Source organism: Geotrypetes seraphini, chromosome 7, assembly GCF_902459505.1.
Source record: "Geotrypetes seraphini chromosome 7, aGeoSer1.1, whole genome shotgun sequence".
Taxonomy (NCBI): Eukaryota; Metazoa; Chordata; class Amphibia; order Gymnophiona; family Dermophiidae; genus Geotrypetes; species Geotrypetes seraphini.
This window is the reverse complement of record NC_047090.1, coordinates 633,122-650,849: the sequence shown is the minus strand read 5'-3', so window position 1 is coordinate 650,849 and position 17,728 is coordinate 633,122. Positions and strand designations below refer to the sequence as shown.

The window sequence follows — 17,728 nt, the reverse complement described above, 5'->3', positions numbered from 1 at the left end:
TAAGAACCATGAAACACTTGCATTCAGAGAATTGTGGAAACCATGCCAAAGTTTTGCTACAACATAGAAGAGCGTATGATGAAAAACAATGTTCAGTGACTTTATTTATTCATTTTTATAGCCCCTCCTCCCCAGGAGCCCAGAACGTGTTACATTAAAATAAAATTAGGTACTTGGAACTTCCTTAACTGTCCCAAAGGCTCACAATCTAGCTAAAGTACCTGAAAAAACAATTATTAAATAGTGAAGATATAACAATTCAAATAAAAAAAATAAAAATAAAAAGAATAACATTTAAAGTAAAGACCACAGGGGCTCAGTCCTATGCAAAACAATGGCCGAGACGAAGGTGAGTTAGAAGAGGCAGGAGGGTCCCAACGGCTGGATCCATCATGCCGAGGAGAGCTGGATACCAGACGGGCCTCAGAGCTTTCTGGGATTTACATTGAGGCCCTTCACATGAAAAAGGTTGGAGATCACCAACGCCGGCTATTACAAAGCGGCGGAAGAGGTTAATGCTCCAATGTTCATAGAATTCCTATGAGTGTCGGAGCATTTACCTAGCTGGCCCCCAGTAGAAATCTCCGTCGCGGTTTTGTAAAAGGAGCTCTAAGTTATCACACGGTAAAGTAGCTGCGCTAATTGATTCACATGGAAACGTTCACTCTCTACCCCCAGACATACCCCCTCCCCCCCCAAATAGCAAATATTTTTAAAAGTGGGGATAGCGCACACTGATTTGGCAGTAATCACAAGATGTTTTAGACCAGTGGTCTCAAACTCGCGGTCCGGGGGCCACATGCGGCCTGCCAGGTACTATTTTGAGGCCCTCGGTATGTTTATCATAATCACAAAAGTAAAATAAAACAGTTTCTTGATCATATGTCTCTTTATCTCTAAACTACAATATTATTATTACATGTCCAGGGTGGGGTGGGGGGTGGAAATATATTATGATTTCTTTTGCTTATGAATAATTGTTGGGTATAAGGGAGGGGGGATAATTTACACGAGTTAGAATTTGAAGATATATTAAGTGATGTTAAAGTATAAAATGTATGTATTTTAATGTTACACTTTTTGTGAGTTTAAAAATGAATAAAGACTTAAAAAAAAAAAAGACTTAGCCAAAAGGAAAGATTTATAAACTAAGAAGAGTTTTACCTCATGCAAAATTGTCGTTTCTTTAATAAGACATTAACTCCCTCGTCTACGAAACCACGCTAGCGTTTTTTAGCGCAGAGAGCCATGCCGAATGGCCCGCTCTGCTCCCAATGCTCATTGAGTTCCTATGAGTGTCGGGAGCAGTGCGGGCCATTCAGCGCGGCTCTCTGCGCTATAAACTGCTAGCGCGGTTTCGTAGAAGAGGGGATAACTATTTTTTTTCTGAGGTCCTCCAAGTACCCACAAATCCAAAATGTGACCCTGCAAAGGGTTTGAGTTTGAGACCACTTTTTTAGAGTGTCCCGCGGTAGTTCTTACCACATGACCTATGCAAAATAGCCCTTCACAAATAGTTTCAGGGAGATCAATTATATATCATTATTTGCAGTTATTAATAGTTCACTTTGAAGTTGTGATGCCCTTTTTTTATTATTAAAGTCTCAGTATGCATAACAGGTCATATGAATCAAAAATCCCAAAAAAACAAGAGGCACAATTCAGAGACATTGTGGTGACAATTTAACCTTTAACCTTATTATATGCCATTACTGCAGTAACCAAACCCCATCCCTGACTAGAAATACTGAGGCGTCTACACCCTAATGGCACCCCAGCAAGTGAACAAAACCTCATGGAAATCCCTCTAAAGAATTGCCCCTTCCCCCAACCCAGCCCCCAAGAGATATACTGGGGGATGCACAAAACTTACCGATCGTGTCCCAATCGTCGCTAAACCAGTTTGACCAGTTTAGCGATCGATTGGATCGGATTCCCCGATGCACAAAACTGCCCACCGCGTGTTTTCCGATCCAACCCATGCATATTAGTAAAATGCCATGCAAAATAGCCAAGGGATTGCACTAACATCGCTTGGCTATTTAGCATCGAGGTTTACCAATCATAAAACCTGATCTGCCTGGGTTTTTGTTTGTTTTTTTTCATTTTCTTTGCAATGGCACAGATATTTTACGTGTATTACACACGCAAAATATCTGCCTATAAAGAAAAAAATGAAGTCCACCCTGACAAACACAGCACCCGAATCCCCTCCAAATGGCAGGAGGGATGCCCGCTCCCACATCTTCTACAGGTCCCCCTGCACTGTACCTTAAAAGTTGGGAGCAGGAGGTACTGAAAAAGCCTCCTGCTCCTCCTCCCTTGATGATGACACTGGGCCATGGGCTTCTTCCCGGTGCATCATGTGATGCTGAGGGAGGAGCCTAAGGCCCTGATTGGCTCAGACACCTCAGGTCTTTCCTTTGGGAGGGGCTTGAGATGTCTGAGACAACTAGGGCATTAGGCCCAGTGTCATCATCGAGGGAGGAGGAACAAGAGGTGTTTTCAGTACCTCCTGCTCCCAACTTTTAAGGTTCGGGGCAGGGGGGCCTGGAGTGAGTGCCTTTTTATTCAGGAGGAGGGCGTGGGCACCTTCATGCAGGAGGGAGTGGGCATCCCTCCTGCCTCTTTTTTTTCAGGTGGGGGGAGGGGGAGCTCATTCAATGGCAGAAGAGGGTGGCATCCTTCCTGCCATTTTACCGTGGGGGGGGGGTGGACGTTGGCTCGGGGTGCCTGTGCAGGGTGGGAGGGCATAGCATGAGGGGACTTTATTATGGGACAAGTTGTGCGTGTTTGATTACAAAAAATACAGAAGCCCTAACAGCAATGACAGATGGCTGCTTCCCCTGTCACTACAATTAGGGCTCTGTGCATGCGTCAATCACTCACTCACGGAGCGACTGAATCGGTGCATTTGCATGCAAACTTGATTGGAGAATCGGCCAACAGCGATCGAGTCGCTATCTTTAGTGTATCTAGACCATAGTCCACTGATTAAGACTGGTGTGTGTTCAAAAGCCTTTTAGGCGAAAGTGTTTGTATAGATTTATCCCGAACCTGTAGTTGTGATGCCCCTTTTATTGCACAATTAGTAACATTTGTGGTTAACTTTCTTTATTTGCTTCATTTAATTAAAGTACATTTTTGAAAACTGTTATCAATCCCATAATCCTGGTAGTTTTCAGTTAAACATGAAAGCTTTGCAGAAGGAGAAATTATCCTGAAATTAGCCAGTTTGCATTTCAATCTAATCTTGTGCTTGTAATTGTTTTCGCTTCATCAGATGAAGGGACAGTAGACAGCTGCCTCCAGCTGTCATCTCCAAAGATGATTCAATTGAGGTTCCATTTCTGCCTCAGCTCAATCTTATTACCAAAGGATGGCTCACACCCACATCGCACCTCCAATCACCGTGCTGAGTGAGCTATTTCCAGCTGAAGGGCTTATCATTTGCTGTCCACAATAGCCTTCTCATCATCATGAGCTTTTATTCAATTTTCTATACCATTCACCCAGGGGAGCCCAGAGTGGTTTGCATGAATTTATTCTGGTACTCAAGCATTTTCCCCTCACAATCTATCTAATGTAACTGGGGCAATGGGGGGATCAAGTGACTTGCCCAGGGTCACAAGGAGCAGCGTGGGTTTGAACCCACAACCCCAGGGTGCTGAGTCTCCCCATTCTCCTCTTGGTTGGGCTGAGAACTTTTCAGCAGCCCCTCCTATTGTGATGTCATAATGCCTCATTCCACCAATGCCTAAGAGCCAACCTCATCAGTGATGTCACAATGGCTTGGTTTCCCTACACTTGTGCCCATTTACCAGATGGATTTGCCTCTTTGAAATGTAAAGTGTAGAATAACTTATAAGTTTCATGGCTCCACATCATATTTATTCAATTTTCTATACTGTTCTCCCAGGGGAGCTCAGAATGGTTTACATTCAGGTACTCAAGCATTTTCCCCTCACAATCTATCTAATGTACCTGGGGAATTGGGGGGATTAAGTGTCTTGCCTAGGGTCACAAGGAGCAGCATGGGTCTGAACCCATAACTTCATGGTGTTGAGGCTGTAGCTTTATCCACTGCGCCACACTTGTCAGGTACCTCTATTATGATTATTTCCTCAACTGGGTTACACTTTTACTAAGCTAAAACACTAAAAATAAATATTAGATTGCTTTAGAGCAGGGGTGTCCAACCTTTTGGTTTCCCTGGGCCGCACTGGCCCCAAAAAATGTTTCTGGGGCCACGCAAACGCTGCAGCAAGACAGAGGAGGGAGCCAGCAAGACGGTAAACACCCAGGGGCAGCAGAGGAAAACACTGCATCGCCCTCGATCGGGGCCGCACAAAATACTTCACGGGGCTGCATGTGGCCCTCGGGCCGCAGGTTGGACACTCCTGCTTTAGAGCTCTGTATGTAGACCAGTGATACCTCTAAGTTTTTCCAATCACCTAGCCTGGGTCTAATATTCTTATATACAGTAAACATAAATAAAATATTAGGGGAAAGGATTTCTTGTGATTGATCATGAAACTTACATACGACAAAAATCACAATATTTAAACGGCGTTTACATTTTGCTAAAGATATTTTCTCCACACTGATGCATTGTAATAAATTTTTGGTGGCAGCTTCTTGAGCCGCATCTCAGCCCAGAATTCCTTACTCGTACCTGACTGATGTATCTAGTAATAATAGAAAATAAAATGCAATTCTTAGGGGTTCTCTTCAGAATCTGATCGTTTTAGATGGGCTCCTTTGTGATGTCATGAAAAGCAAGATTAACTCTCTACAGACTGCGCCTCTGTCATTTCAGGGCTTACAGGGCCATCTGAGGAGCTTGGCAAATCTTTTTCTCATTCCTCTCTTTGTATACTGCTCAATATAGAACATTGTAGATGCTCTCATCGGCCACATGAGAAGCAACGGAGATTCTTTCCAGCAACCCTGAGAGCCAAGGGTGCAGACAGCAGATGGAAGAGGGGTTCCCATAAGTCAATTTTCTGGATGTCTGCACTGGAAACAGAAGAGGTGCTATTTGAGTGATATGTCCTCACAGTATATAAAGTGAAGGAATCCTTGCCCCCTTTGCTGTCAGACTGACCTGCGTCTGAACAATTCTCGAGGCTGCTCCCGAAAGCTGCGTTCAGTTTCCAAAGGGTCCAGGCAGGCTCTTTGGAAATAAAGCGAGATTGTTGCAATGCCAGAACCCAAGCAAACTGGTAAGATTATCCCTCCGACTTCTGTTTTCCTCTTTCCCACCCAATTGCACAATCAAAAATGTTAGCCTCTTTAGGGCAACACCTGTAGTGTAGATCCACGTATCTATTTTCATAAGGATCTAGACAAAGATTAAGGCAATGATGAAAAGGAATGTTTGGGTTTTGCGGAAGGAAGTCTAAAAATTTTTAAAAAAATTCATGTTTATATCACAGGTCTGGTTCTGGATTGAGTGTCTGTTTAGAAAATTAGAACTTATGCAACTTATTTTGCAATTATGGATAGTATAAACTTTTTTTTTTTTTTTATAATGACAAGAATAAAATAGCTTATTGGTTCATTTTCTCCCCTCTTAATGATTTAGAAATGTACTTTCAAGCTATAAACTTTAAAATATTATTACAGTTTGTTTTTCTGTTCTTGGTAATACACTTACCTCCCCCCCCCCTCTTTATCAAGTTGCATAAGGAGTTTTTTAAGTTGCAAATTGCTGCGGTAAAAACTCCGAAGCGCATAGAATTCCTATGAGCGTCGGAGCTTTTACCGCAGGGGCTGGCGATTTAAAAAAAACCCAAAAAAATCCTAACGCAGCTTGATAAAAGGGGGCCTTAGGCTGTTGGGAATAATGCAAATCCGGATTCCTGTCTTCAGACAGCTCCTGCTCTATTTGTATAGTTGAACTTGGTTGAAAAGTCCTTAAACATGCGTTAGAACAAAGCATACCTCTCTCGAATCTTTTGAACTAGTGCACTGCATTGGTAGGTATCAGGCTACGCTATCGTATTACGATGGAAATGTTTGTATGACTAACTCAGCCTCTGAAACGGTATGATACACTGGCATGTCCCACCCTCTGGAAAAAGCTGAAGAACTTCTGCCCGCTGCAAATACAACTGTTCTTCTTTGGAAGCAACCATAAATGGGGGAGACCTTTGAGATATTACATTTCAGATATTTGCAGAGGTCTCTACAAAGTCCATAGATTACGTTGGAAAGCTTTATGCTCTATAACATTTTCTGTTTTTGGCAAATATCCAGATAAAGAATCGTGCCAATTAATTTAGTTTATTAAAATTTGCTTTACTCTCTGGCTTATACAGATCACAGCAGTTAAAAATATAGGGCTCCTTTTACGAAGGCGCGTTAGGGCCTTAATGCATGGAATAGCGCGCGCTAGCTGCTACTGCCTCCTCTTGAGCAGGCGGCAGTTTTTCGGCTAGCGCACGCTAATCCGGTGGGTGCATTAAAAACGCTAGCGCACCGTCGTAAAAGGAGCCCATAGATCAAATAAAAAAGACAAGGATGTCATCTAATATAATAAAATGATAGGCCGCGCATGCGCACTAAAAATAAAGGGGTTCCCTGATCTGTCGCGAAAAAACAATTGCGCATGCGCGGCCCCGGCGGCGGCTTTCAAATAAAAAAAAATTTTCATAGCTGCGGCGGCCTTCCTCACCCCCGGCTCCTCTCTCGAACTGGACCACGATCGACAGAGAGGAGCTGCGGCGGCGGCAGCTTTCAACGACGAAGAAGCTGCAGTCGGGGCCTCCCCCGCCACGCACAACCCGCTCCCTCTCCTGCAGCTCAGGCACCACAAGCGCGCAACCCGGGCTCCGCGTCTGCCTACCCTTCCTCCCAACACAACGCATTTCCCCCCCCCCAAACGAATCAATAAATGGAGTCGGGCCGCCCTCCGCAACAGACCAGAGAAGTCCTTTGCCGCTCACCCCTCTTCCCTTGCCGCTGACCCGAATACCTACCCGGCGATTCAAGCAGCCTGTGCAGCAGTCTTCACACGCTGCTTCAGGCCCTTCTACAATGTAGGCGCCTAACTTAATTGATTGATAGGCTTAATTGGCACCAAGGATTGGATTGGCACTTTAACACCTCATAATTGGCTTTAATTGGACAATTGAAATTTAGGTGCCTACTCCAAAGTGACTTTCTAAAAAGTGGGTGTGGTTAGGGACGGAACATGGGCATGTTTTAGAGTTAGGCACCTGTTTTTGACTTAGGCACCATTGTGCGCCTTACTTAGGCACACGTATCTAGACCAAGACAAACCTGGTATAAATACAGTGCACTAAGTTAGGAAGCCTAGCAATGCCTAACGTGACTTAGGCAGTGCTAAGCATGATTCTATATAGTGTACCTAACTCATATAGAATAATGATTAGTGCCACCCTAGTTGACTCTGATTTTATAGGCGATAGACGAGGCTGATTGAAAAGTAATAAGACGGCCTCTGGTTTTCTTTCCAAGAAGTAAACGTGGCAACGCTGTGCTGGTTTTTGTGAAGCCCATACATCAATGTTTCTGAACCAGCAGTTGGGTCACAGTGAAAGGAAGAGCTTTGTATGTTTTACCACCATATGCTTGCCGTAACATTTCAAGAGTTCCATTACTGCTTTTTACAAGTTTAACACAATATTCAATCATACACCTCTGTCTGTTAGAGTACGCCAGAGGTGTGTGAATGAATATTGTGTTAAACTTGTAAAGGGCAGAAATGAAACTCTTGAAATGTCGTGGCAAGCGTACGGTGGTAAAACACGTCTTCCTCAACCATGATTCACAGACAGGTCTTCCTCATCCACCCTGACGAAACATATGAAGTTCTTCTCGCTGTGATCCAACAATAAAGACTATGGTAGTCCAACTGCAGGTTCAGAAACGTTGATGTGTGAGCTTCACAAGAACCAGCACAGCGTTGCCACATCTACTTCTTGAAAAGAAAAACAGAAGCAGTCTCATTACTTTTCAGTCAGGTAACATAGAAACATAGAAAATGACGGCAGAAAAGGGCTATAGCCCATCAAGTCTGCCCACTCTATTAACCCTCCCTAACTACCCTCCTAGAGATCACACTCAGGTGGCGATACCTTTACACTTCCCTCGTAGAGATCCGACGTGGGCATCCCACTTATTCTTGAAATCAGGCACGCTGTTGGCCATGATTACCTGCTCTGGGAGCTTGTTCCAATGGTCAACCACTCTCTCTGTGAAGAAATACTTCCTGGTGTCGCCATGAAATTTCTCGCCCCTGAGTTTCAGCAGATGCCCTCTTGTGGCTGAGGTTCCTTTAAGAAAGAAAATATCATCTTCCACCTCTACACGACCAGTGATATACTTAAATGTCTCGATCATGTCCCCCCTCTCCCTGCATTCTTCGAGAGAGTATAGCCGCAATCTGTTCAGCCTTTCCTCGTACGTGAGATCCTTGAGCCCCAAGACCATCCAGGTGGCCATTCTCTGAACCGACTCAACTCTCAGCACATCCTTACGGTAGTGTGGCCTCCAGAATTGTACACAGTACTCCAGATGAGGTCTCACCATGGCTCTGTACAACGGCATAATGACCTCGGGCTTCCGGCTAACGAAGCTTCTACGGATACAACCTAGCATTTGTCTGGCCTTGGATGAAGCTTTCTCCACTTGATTGGCAGTTTTCATGTCTTCACTGATGATCACCCCTAAATCTCGTTCTGCCACAGTCCTAGCCTAGGTCTCCCCATTCAGTGTGTACGTTCTGCATGGGTTATTGTTGCCTAGGTGCATGACCTTGCATTTCTTTGCGTTGAAGTTCAGCTGCCAGGTCGAGGACCAGTGTTCCAATAACAGCAGGTCCTGCTTCATGCTGTCGGACAAGTCGCTTTTACTTACAAAGTTACATAAATTTGGCATCGTTGGCGAACAGTGTTATTTTACCTTGAAGCCCCCGAGGTAGGTCTCCTACAAATATGTTGAAGAGGATCGGACCCAGAACTGAGCCCTACAGCACTCCACTGGTCACCTCCGACGTTTTAGAGAGGTTACCATTTACCACCACCCTTTGAAGCCTACCGCTTAGCCAGTCATTGACCCATGTCGTTAGAGTAACCCCTAGTCCCATGGATTTCATCTTGCTCAATAACCTGAGGTGGGGGATGCTATCAAAAGCTTTACTGAAGTCCAAGTACACGATGTCCAGGGACTCTCCCGAGTCCAGCTTCCCTGTTACCCAATCAAAGAAGCTGATAAGATTGGATTGGCAGGACCTGCCCTTGGTGAACCCATGTTGATGGGGATCGCGTAGATTTTCCTCGTTCAGGATCGTGTCTAATTCACGCTTGATTAGTGTTTCCATGAGCTTACTCACTATCGATGTGAGACTCACCGGCCTGTAATTCGCAGCCTCTGCCCTGCAACCCTTTTTGTGCAGAGGAACGACGGCTGTTTTCCAGTCCAGGGGGACTCTTCCCGTACTCAGGGAGAGATTGAAGAGAATGGATAACGGTTCCGCTAGGACATCACACAGCTCTCTGAGCACTCTGGGGTGTAGATTGTCTGGTCCCATGGCTTTGTTCACCTTGAGTTTTGATAGCTCACCGTAGACGTCAGCCGGTGTGAACTCGAAGTTCCAAAATGGGTCTTCCGAGCTTTGCTTTGCCTGCAGCTGTGGGCCGGACCCTGGCGCTTCACAGGTGAAGACTGAGCAGAAGTATTCATTTAGTAGTTCGGCTACACTCAGAGCACTGGTCTTTGACATAAGGGCTGCCGCGTGAGCGGACTGCTGGGCACGATGGGCCACTGGTCTGACCCAGCAGTGGCAATTCTTATGTTCTTATATATAGAATCGGGGCCTAAATGTAGGTTCCATTATAGAATTGAAGTATAACCTCTGACCTCTAGGTGGTGAGCTTACACCAGTTATAGAGCTGGTTTAAGGGCAGATGCCTGAAGGTGCATTTATCTTGCAGTATTCTGTAAGTTACCCACATATGTGGGAACCCCAACTACATACCACCCATTCTCCATCTCTGTAATTTAAGGAGGTAATACAGATTGGCGCTTAAATTATTTGCTTTTAATATCTGTGCAGTATTCTATATATGTCAGTATTCTAAGCGTTTCCTGTATGCAAAAAATGTGTGCATTTGCGTTAGACTTGTCCTTTATCTGCTGTAAAAAGGTTGTGAATTTCTGTGGTACAACCAAAATGGGTTATACTATATATTCCATGTCCCTAGCGGGCTCACAATATTAGTTTTGTATCTGGAGCAATGGAGGTTTAAGTGACTTGCCCAGGATCTCAAGAAGCTACAGTGCGATTCGAGCCCAGCTCTCCAGGTTCTTGGCCCACTCCACCAACGATTAGGCTCCTCTTGCACATCTATGCCTCTGCCTGGGCACCTCTTTACTAAATTCCTGATTTCATACCATTAGTTGCCTTTTCCAGTAATTTCAGTGCTGGTTAAATCAATATCAAGTCATCAAACTTAGGACCACATCAGTACATTTTCTTTTCCATTTACTCTTTGGTCAATGATGCACCAATTCCCATGCACTAGAATCAAACCAGTGCATTCCACTATAATCAAGCTGTTTGGACTCTATTTAACTAACAGCAACGGATCATTATTTGGAGGCATGCTTATTTCTGCTTCCATTCCAGTGGTGTCAGTGGACTCTTGATGATTTTACTTGCTGGGCATACTTAGCAGTGGAGGACAATGAGAGTTGAAACATCACCCAAAATAGCCTCACAAGTGCACATATTAACGAGAGCAGAAGCCAATGTCTAAAGGCAACTCTTACCACCATTCTAAAGGGTTTGCTTGAAGGCGGATGATTTACATAGAAACATAGAAAGATGACGGCAGAAAAGGGCTATAGCCCACCAAGTCTGCCCACACTACTGGCCCACCCCAATAAGTCTAGATGCTAGTGAATCATCTTACTTAGGGATCCCACGTACATGTCCCATTTGCTCTTAAAGTCAAGCACGCCTGTGGCCTTGACCACCTGCACCGGAAGCTTATTCCAGTGATCTACCACCCTTTCCGTGAAAAAATACTTCCTGGTGTCACTACTAAATTTCCCCCCTCTGAGTTTATGCGGATGCCCTCTTGTGGTCGAGGGTCCTTTGGGGAAGAGGATGTCATCTTCCACTTCGACACGTCCAGTGATGTATTTAAATGTCTCAATCATGTCCCCCCTCTCCCTGCGTTCCTCAAGAGTGTAGAGCCGCAGTCTGCTCAGTCTCTCTTCATACGAGAGACCCTTGAACCCCAAGATCGTCCTAGTAGCCATTCGCTGAACCGACTCGACTCTAAGCACGTCTTTATGGTAATGTGGCCTCCAGAACCGCACACAGTATTCCAGATGAGGTCTCACCATGGTTTTGTACAGCGGCATTATGACTTCTGGTTTCCGACTGACGAAACTTCTATTGATACATCCCATCATTTGCCTTGCCTTGGATGTGGCCTTCTCTACTTGCTTGGCAGCCTTCATGTCCGCACTGATGACTACACCCAAATCTCGTTCTACTGAGGTTCTAGCTAATGTTACTCCATTTAAGGTGTAAGTTCTGCACGGATTTCTGCTACCGAGGTGCATGACCTTACATTTCGTAGCACTGAAGCCTAGCTGGTGTCGCGTTTCCTTTCTGAGTGATCTGTGATAGGATGAGATGAACAATCTGCGGCACTTTCAATCAACCTACCAGGAATATTCAAGGAAGTAAAATAAAATGAGTAACTATTCAAATATACAGATACATTGGAGAATGAACCACACAAAACATGATTGAAAAACTGTAATCATATTACTATAATTTCATGGTCCCCATGCAAGACAATGCATTTGTGTTATCGCTCAACTAGTTTCTGCATTCCTGCAGAGAATAAGTTTTTCAGCTGCTCCCGAAGCCAGGTGAGCACCACTTCTTTTACTTCCTCATGCTTTGTGTTTTGCTCTCTGCGTTGCAGAGATGCATCCATGTCTCATCACCGGTGACAGTTCTCTCCAGGATACTCAGATCTTCTTCATATCATCCCAGGAAGTGGGTCGTAACCTCCACACGCTTCTCTAATCAAGACTTCTGCCCTGTCAATGTGCTCTTGTGTGCACAATGTTGATGGGTGACCAGAACAACCTTCATCGGTTACACCTGTTCTTCCCGCTTTAAACCTTTTTACCCACTCATAAACCTTTTGTTGGTTCATGGTGCCATGTCCATACTGAGTCGATATCAGACGGTGAATTTCCACAGGTTTCACTCCCTCTGCCCAAAGAAAGAGCACTACTGCACATTGTTCTTCGATGGTGCAATTTTGCAATGAAGCGTCCACATTCTGACCTTGTGGCTGCCGCACGACTAAAGGCCGAGTGCTGCCCTGTGTGTGGACGAACTATCCAACAGGCAATGTATGAGTACACATGTTGTATTTTGCTAGCTCTGTTCCGGTGGTTATCACATAATTTAACAATTGTCTTTAATTTTTGATTTGCTCTCGTATAAAGTCCACCTAAAGTTATGCAACGAATCTATAAAGCTTAGACGCCCATTATAGAATCACACTCAGTGACACCTAAGAATACTTAGGCCGCGCTCAGCATCCTAACATTTAGGTGTCACCAATTTGTGCCAGGGTTCTCTTCGCCTTAAGTTTGGCGCCGATATCTGAGCCTAATGGCACCTAATTCACCAAAAGGTGTTTAACTTGAAAACCCGCCCATGATCTGCCCTAGCCACACCCACTTTTAGCATAGGTGCTTTGGGCTAGGTGCCTACTTTTTATAGAATTGAGTTAGGTGCCTCCCTTCCTCTGATGTCACTTCCTAGGTGTGGGTCCAGGAAGTGACATCGGAGAAAGAGCCAAAGATGGCACAACAGTAGGTTGGGGGTTGCTGCTCGCACCAGGAACATTACAGAGGTGAAGGGAAGCAGCACGCGGCAGTGGGGAGTGGAGGAGGAATTGGGTGAGGTGACGAAGAGGGACGGGTACCTGCTACCTCACCAAGATAGCAGCTGGGGCAGACTGCTCCCCCCTCCCCTCTCCTCCTCCTCCTTAATACGCTACTGGTTGTGAGAGTATCTTTAAAAACAGAAAGTTTTATGGTGAAAATTGGTTGGAAATGAATTCCAAAGATTAGGAGCAGTGTAGCTACAGGCAGATTCACAGGTAATGTCTAATCGAATCACAGCTAGAGGAGGTAGGGAAAGAAAGCCAGCAGTGGAAGAACGAAGGGAATGGGTTGGGTTATAAGGAATCAGGAGAAGATTAATGTTAGAGGGAGCATCAATTGAGCAGCCCTTAAATGTGAGCAAATGTAACTTGAATGGAAAAAAACAGGAGAACTGGCAGACCACAACAAATGGAGAAGCAACATAAAAACCAACATAAAACCTACATAAAAACCTACAAACAACTGATAAAAGACAAATGTAAAGCATTCTACTCCACCAAAATCAATCTATCTTGTACTGGTTCACAAGGAATCAACACAAAAGAGTTGTTCAACCTAATCACAAATCTATTTGACACCACCCACTACACCATACCTGTGCACAACACGAAGCCACCCTCTGCGAAAGACCTAGCGCTACATTTTGATTCTAAAATTAAAAACCTAAGAAATAACTGTGTAAGAAATACCCCTAGTGTTCACCAAATAGCTAACTTACAAGACAATGAAATACCAACAGACATGATCTGGAGTTCCTTTCAAGATTTAGAATGGAATAACTACACCAAACTATACAACAAATACTCTAAATCTCACTGTGTCCTGGACATTTGCCCCCCCCCTCCCCCCGGAGATTATGAAAGCGGTGCCATTAGAATTTAAACTATCACTGCTACACTACCTAGCCCACAACCTTAAAAATGGGAATTTCCTCACTAACAATGATCACATAATAATAACCCCAATCCCAAAAAACCAAAAAGAATCTTCAGCTCTAATAACCAACTACAGACCTATAGCATCTATCCCATTTATTGTAAAAATCATGGAGGGATTGGTTCACACCCAATTGATGGAATATCTTAATCAATTCTCCATCCTGCATAAAACTCAATCCGGCTTTAGACCTTTATTCAGTACGGAGACGGTTATTGCCGCTATCGTAGACTATTTGCGCCTGGACCACGGGAAAATGCTACAATGCCTAGACGCCATCAGAATCAGGGATGAGGTGTTGAACTGGTTTTGTGGCTTCCTTACATCCCGTACCTACCAGGTACGCTTCAACTATGAGCACTCTGATACCTGGAGCAACTCATCCGGGGTGCCACAAGGGTCACCGCTTTCCCCATTGCTTTTCAATGTCTACATGTCCTCATTGGGCGTGCGACTAACCCAACTGGGGATAAAATTATTCAGTTACGCAGACGATTTTACGATCATCATCCCATTCACCAACTCTATCTCGGAAACCACTCCCAAGGTATCCGATGCCATAAATGAGATGGAACAATGGATGACAGATTTCAAGCTCAAACTTAATCCAGAAAAAACAAAATTCTTTGTTGCCTCTCATCATTCGCTTGACAACAAAACCTCATTATGCATCAATGAACTCAATTACCCTATTCAGCCCACCTTAAAGACACTAGGGGTAACCCTGGATCAATGCCTAACCATGAAAGACCAGGTGGACTCCTTAATCAGAAAGGATTTTTTTCACTCTCTGGAAACTCAGATCCATTAAATCTTATTTCAATACATCAGCATTCAGAATCCTAGTGCAATCCCTCATCCTAAGTCAACTTGACTACTGCAACATAGCCTATTTAGCAATCTCCCAAAAGAATATACGACATCTTCAAATGATGCAAAATGCTGCGGTTAGACTTATCTTCGGGCTGAAGAAATTTGATCACGTGACACCTTATTACCGACAATTGCACTGGCTGCCGACGGAAGCACATGTAAAGTTTAAATTCGCCTGCCTCTGCTTCAAAGTACTATATGGACTAGCCCCCAAAAACATAACTGACTTTTTCTCCTTTTCCACCAACAAACATAAGAGAAGCACACATTCAAACTTCGTTTCCCCTCCAATTAAAGGTTGCAAACTGAAAAAACACCATGATCACCTTCTCTCACACCAAGCAGCCTTATGGGGTAAAGACCTAGATTAACTGCTTTCACCCACTACCTACGAGGAATTTAGGAAGCGCCTAAAAACACACCTGTTCTGAAATACCTAAACAACTGACTTGCCCTTCCCTCTCTCCTCAATAACGGTCCTCCCAACCTCTTACCCTTTTCCTATGGGACCTGTTGACATAGTTGAAAGCTAAGTGGGAACTTTTTCCTCTCTTTTGCCATTGAAAATTAGTTTGTGTTTGGTTCATTTCAAGTTCTTTTTAAAATAAATCATTCACAGTGATGGGGCGGTGGGTTTGGCTATAGGAGCTATCGCTCTTGGTCAAATTTCACAATTCTGAGTGTATGTGAACACTTAACTTACTTTATAAGCCAGATATATATTTTGCTTATTTGTATACTGAAAAGTCTTATTCAGTCATACAGTATTATTTTGACTTCTTTGCTCTTTAAGCTACGACAACACACACACCCTCTACTATATTCAGTGTGACTACATCAAACACAACACAAAGCAGGAAATCAATAGTCTTCTCCAACATGGGAGGACAAAGATGGGAACCAATAAATAAATAAGACTCTAGAAGACTCAATACGCTTTGTACACACGCAAAAATAATACTTTGTGCAAAAAAAAAAAAACCAAAACAAAACCCATGAAAACTGGTCTATAAGGATAATATAAAAATTAGAATGTTGCTTGGATCCTCCTTTTTGAGGACTTGAGTGGGGTTATTTGAAAGAATTTTCTTTAGTTTTTTGTGACCTATATTGTTTATAAGTAATATTTAAATAACCTACTTTCTGTACAAGTGAATACTTGAATATATAATTAAAAGATGCATATATGTTTGTATTGAGCACCATGGGGTGCCTGGGCATTGGACTATGTTGTTTGCATCAATAAAAATTATGTGAATCATAAAAAAAATATTAAATTAGAATGTTGAATTACATAACAAAAACTATAATTAACTACTGTACATAGATAACAAAAAATGTTGTGACCATAAATTGTTTAATGTTCTTATCAAACAAAAATCAATCCACTAAATAGGCAGAAGAATTAATATAATGACTAGACCCCCTTATTAAGCTGCAGTAGATGTTTCTGCCACGGCCCGGGGTGCTAAGTGCTATGAGCATCAGAGCAACGTGGGACCATCTAGCACTCTGGTCTGTGGTTGAAACCTCTACCGCAGCTTGGTAAAAGTGTGAGTGGAGGGGGGAGGTATATTAATTAAATACCTTTGTTCACATGTCAAATGTATTACACTGGCAAATTCTGTAAAGGACGCATAAAGTTAGGCAACCATAATGTGGACGTCCAGCAACTGAGGGGTCAAAATTAATTGAATAATAAGCACAATTAATGACTAACAACCAATAATTGAAAGTTAGATGTTCAAAGGCTGTGCGTGATTCACAAAATAGGCGTCCAGAATTTCATATATGCCCATCAGAAAAAGCAACACCTAATGGGATAGGTGTGGGCGTGGTTTTAATATGGACATCCATTTACAGAATCGCATGGTGCTCGGCATCCTAACACGTCTGTATTTTTGCCTATAATGTAGGCGCTGCCAAACTAGGTCTACTTTTGGGCGTGAGTTAGGTGGGCGTGAGTTAGGCACCACGTAAACAAAAGAATCCTTGGTATAGTTCTAATCTTATCTTTATAAAAAAACAACAACTGAGATTCCTTGAGGGAAAATGGCATAGAAACAAAACCCTACACAACCTAAATAAATTCAAGGAACAAGCCAACTTTTATAAATCTGAGATCAACAGATCAAAAAAAGAATACTATTCCAAGAAAATCAAAAAAGCTAAAAACACTTCTGCATTATTTTCTATTACAAAATCATTAACCACACAGAGGACAATGTCCAAATTGACAGCTTCACCTCCTTCAGCTCAAGCAATTGCCTCTTACCTTACCAAGAAAGTCCAAAGAATTAGAGACTCCATTTCTCAATCAAGTATTGCCAGCGTAAACCCTACTTTCCCCTCTACAGTAGACATCATTAAAAAACCCAAAATTATACCTCTCCCCCTCTCTAAATGTTCAAAATTTACCCTACCCACTCTTCTAGTACTACAGAGAACCTTAAATACATTAAACATAAAGAGTTCCAATTCAGAGATCATTCCACCTATTTTTCTAAAACGTTTTTTTTTTATCCTTTGGACCCGATATTTTAAATCTGATCTGTACTAGTTTAAGTACAGGTTTCCTTCCAAAAGTATGGAAAGAAGCAATTATCCATCCTATTATCAAAGACTATACAATCTGTTCACAAGAGGTTTCAAATTATCGACCTATTTCAAATATTCCATTCTCGGCAAAGCTTACAGGTAGCTTTCCGTCAAATTTCAGATTTTGTAGAACAAACAAAAGTGCTCCATTCAAACCAAACTGGATTTCGTCAACATCATTCCACAGAACTTTTGCTTATTGGGTTGACCACTAAAATTCTCTATCACCTCGACCACCACTAGTCTAATCTAATCTAATCTAAACCTTAAATTTATATACCGCATCATCTCCATGAGTATGGACTCGACACGGTTTACAAGAACTTAAATAATAGGTAGAGAAGAAGAAAAAGGTTTACATGAA

At 43.1% G+C, this 17,728-nt stretch overlaps 1 protein-coding gene across 3 annotated transcripts in view; it reads left to right on the top strand.

Annotated features, from left to right (window-relative positions):
• Window positions 1–5,077: 5,077 nt before the first annotated feature.
• The window catches only part of MYBPC1 (myosin binding protein C1), a 216,669-nt gene continuing 204,018 nt past the window's right edge, over window positions 5,078–17,728 (top strand). For all 3 annotated transcript variants that reach the window (XM_033952331.1, XM_033952330.1, XM_033952329.1), the window contains exon 1: window positions 5,078–5,225. In XM_033952331.1, the coding sequence (XP_033808222.1) occupies window positions 5,204–5,225 (22 nt within the window). In that variant the 5' untranslated portion in view covers window positions 5,078–5,203. The remainder of the gene's footprint in view (window positions 5,226–17,728) is intronic.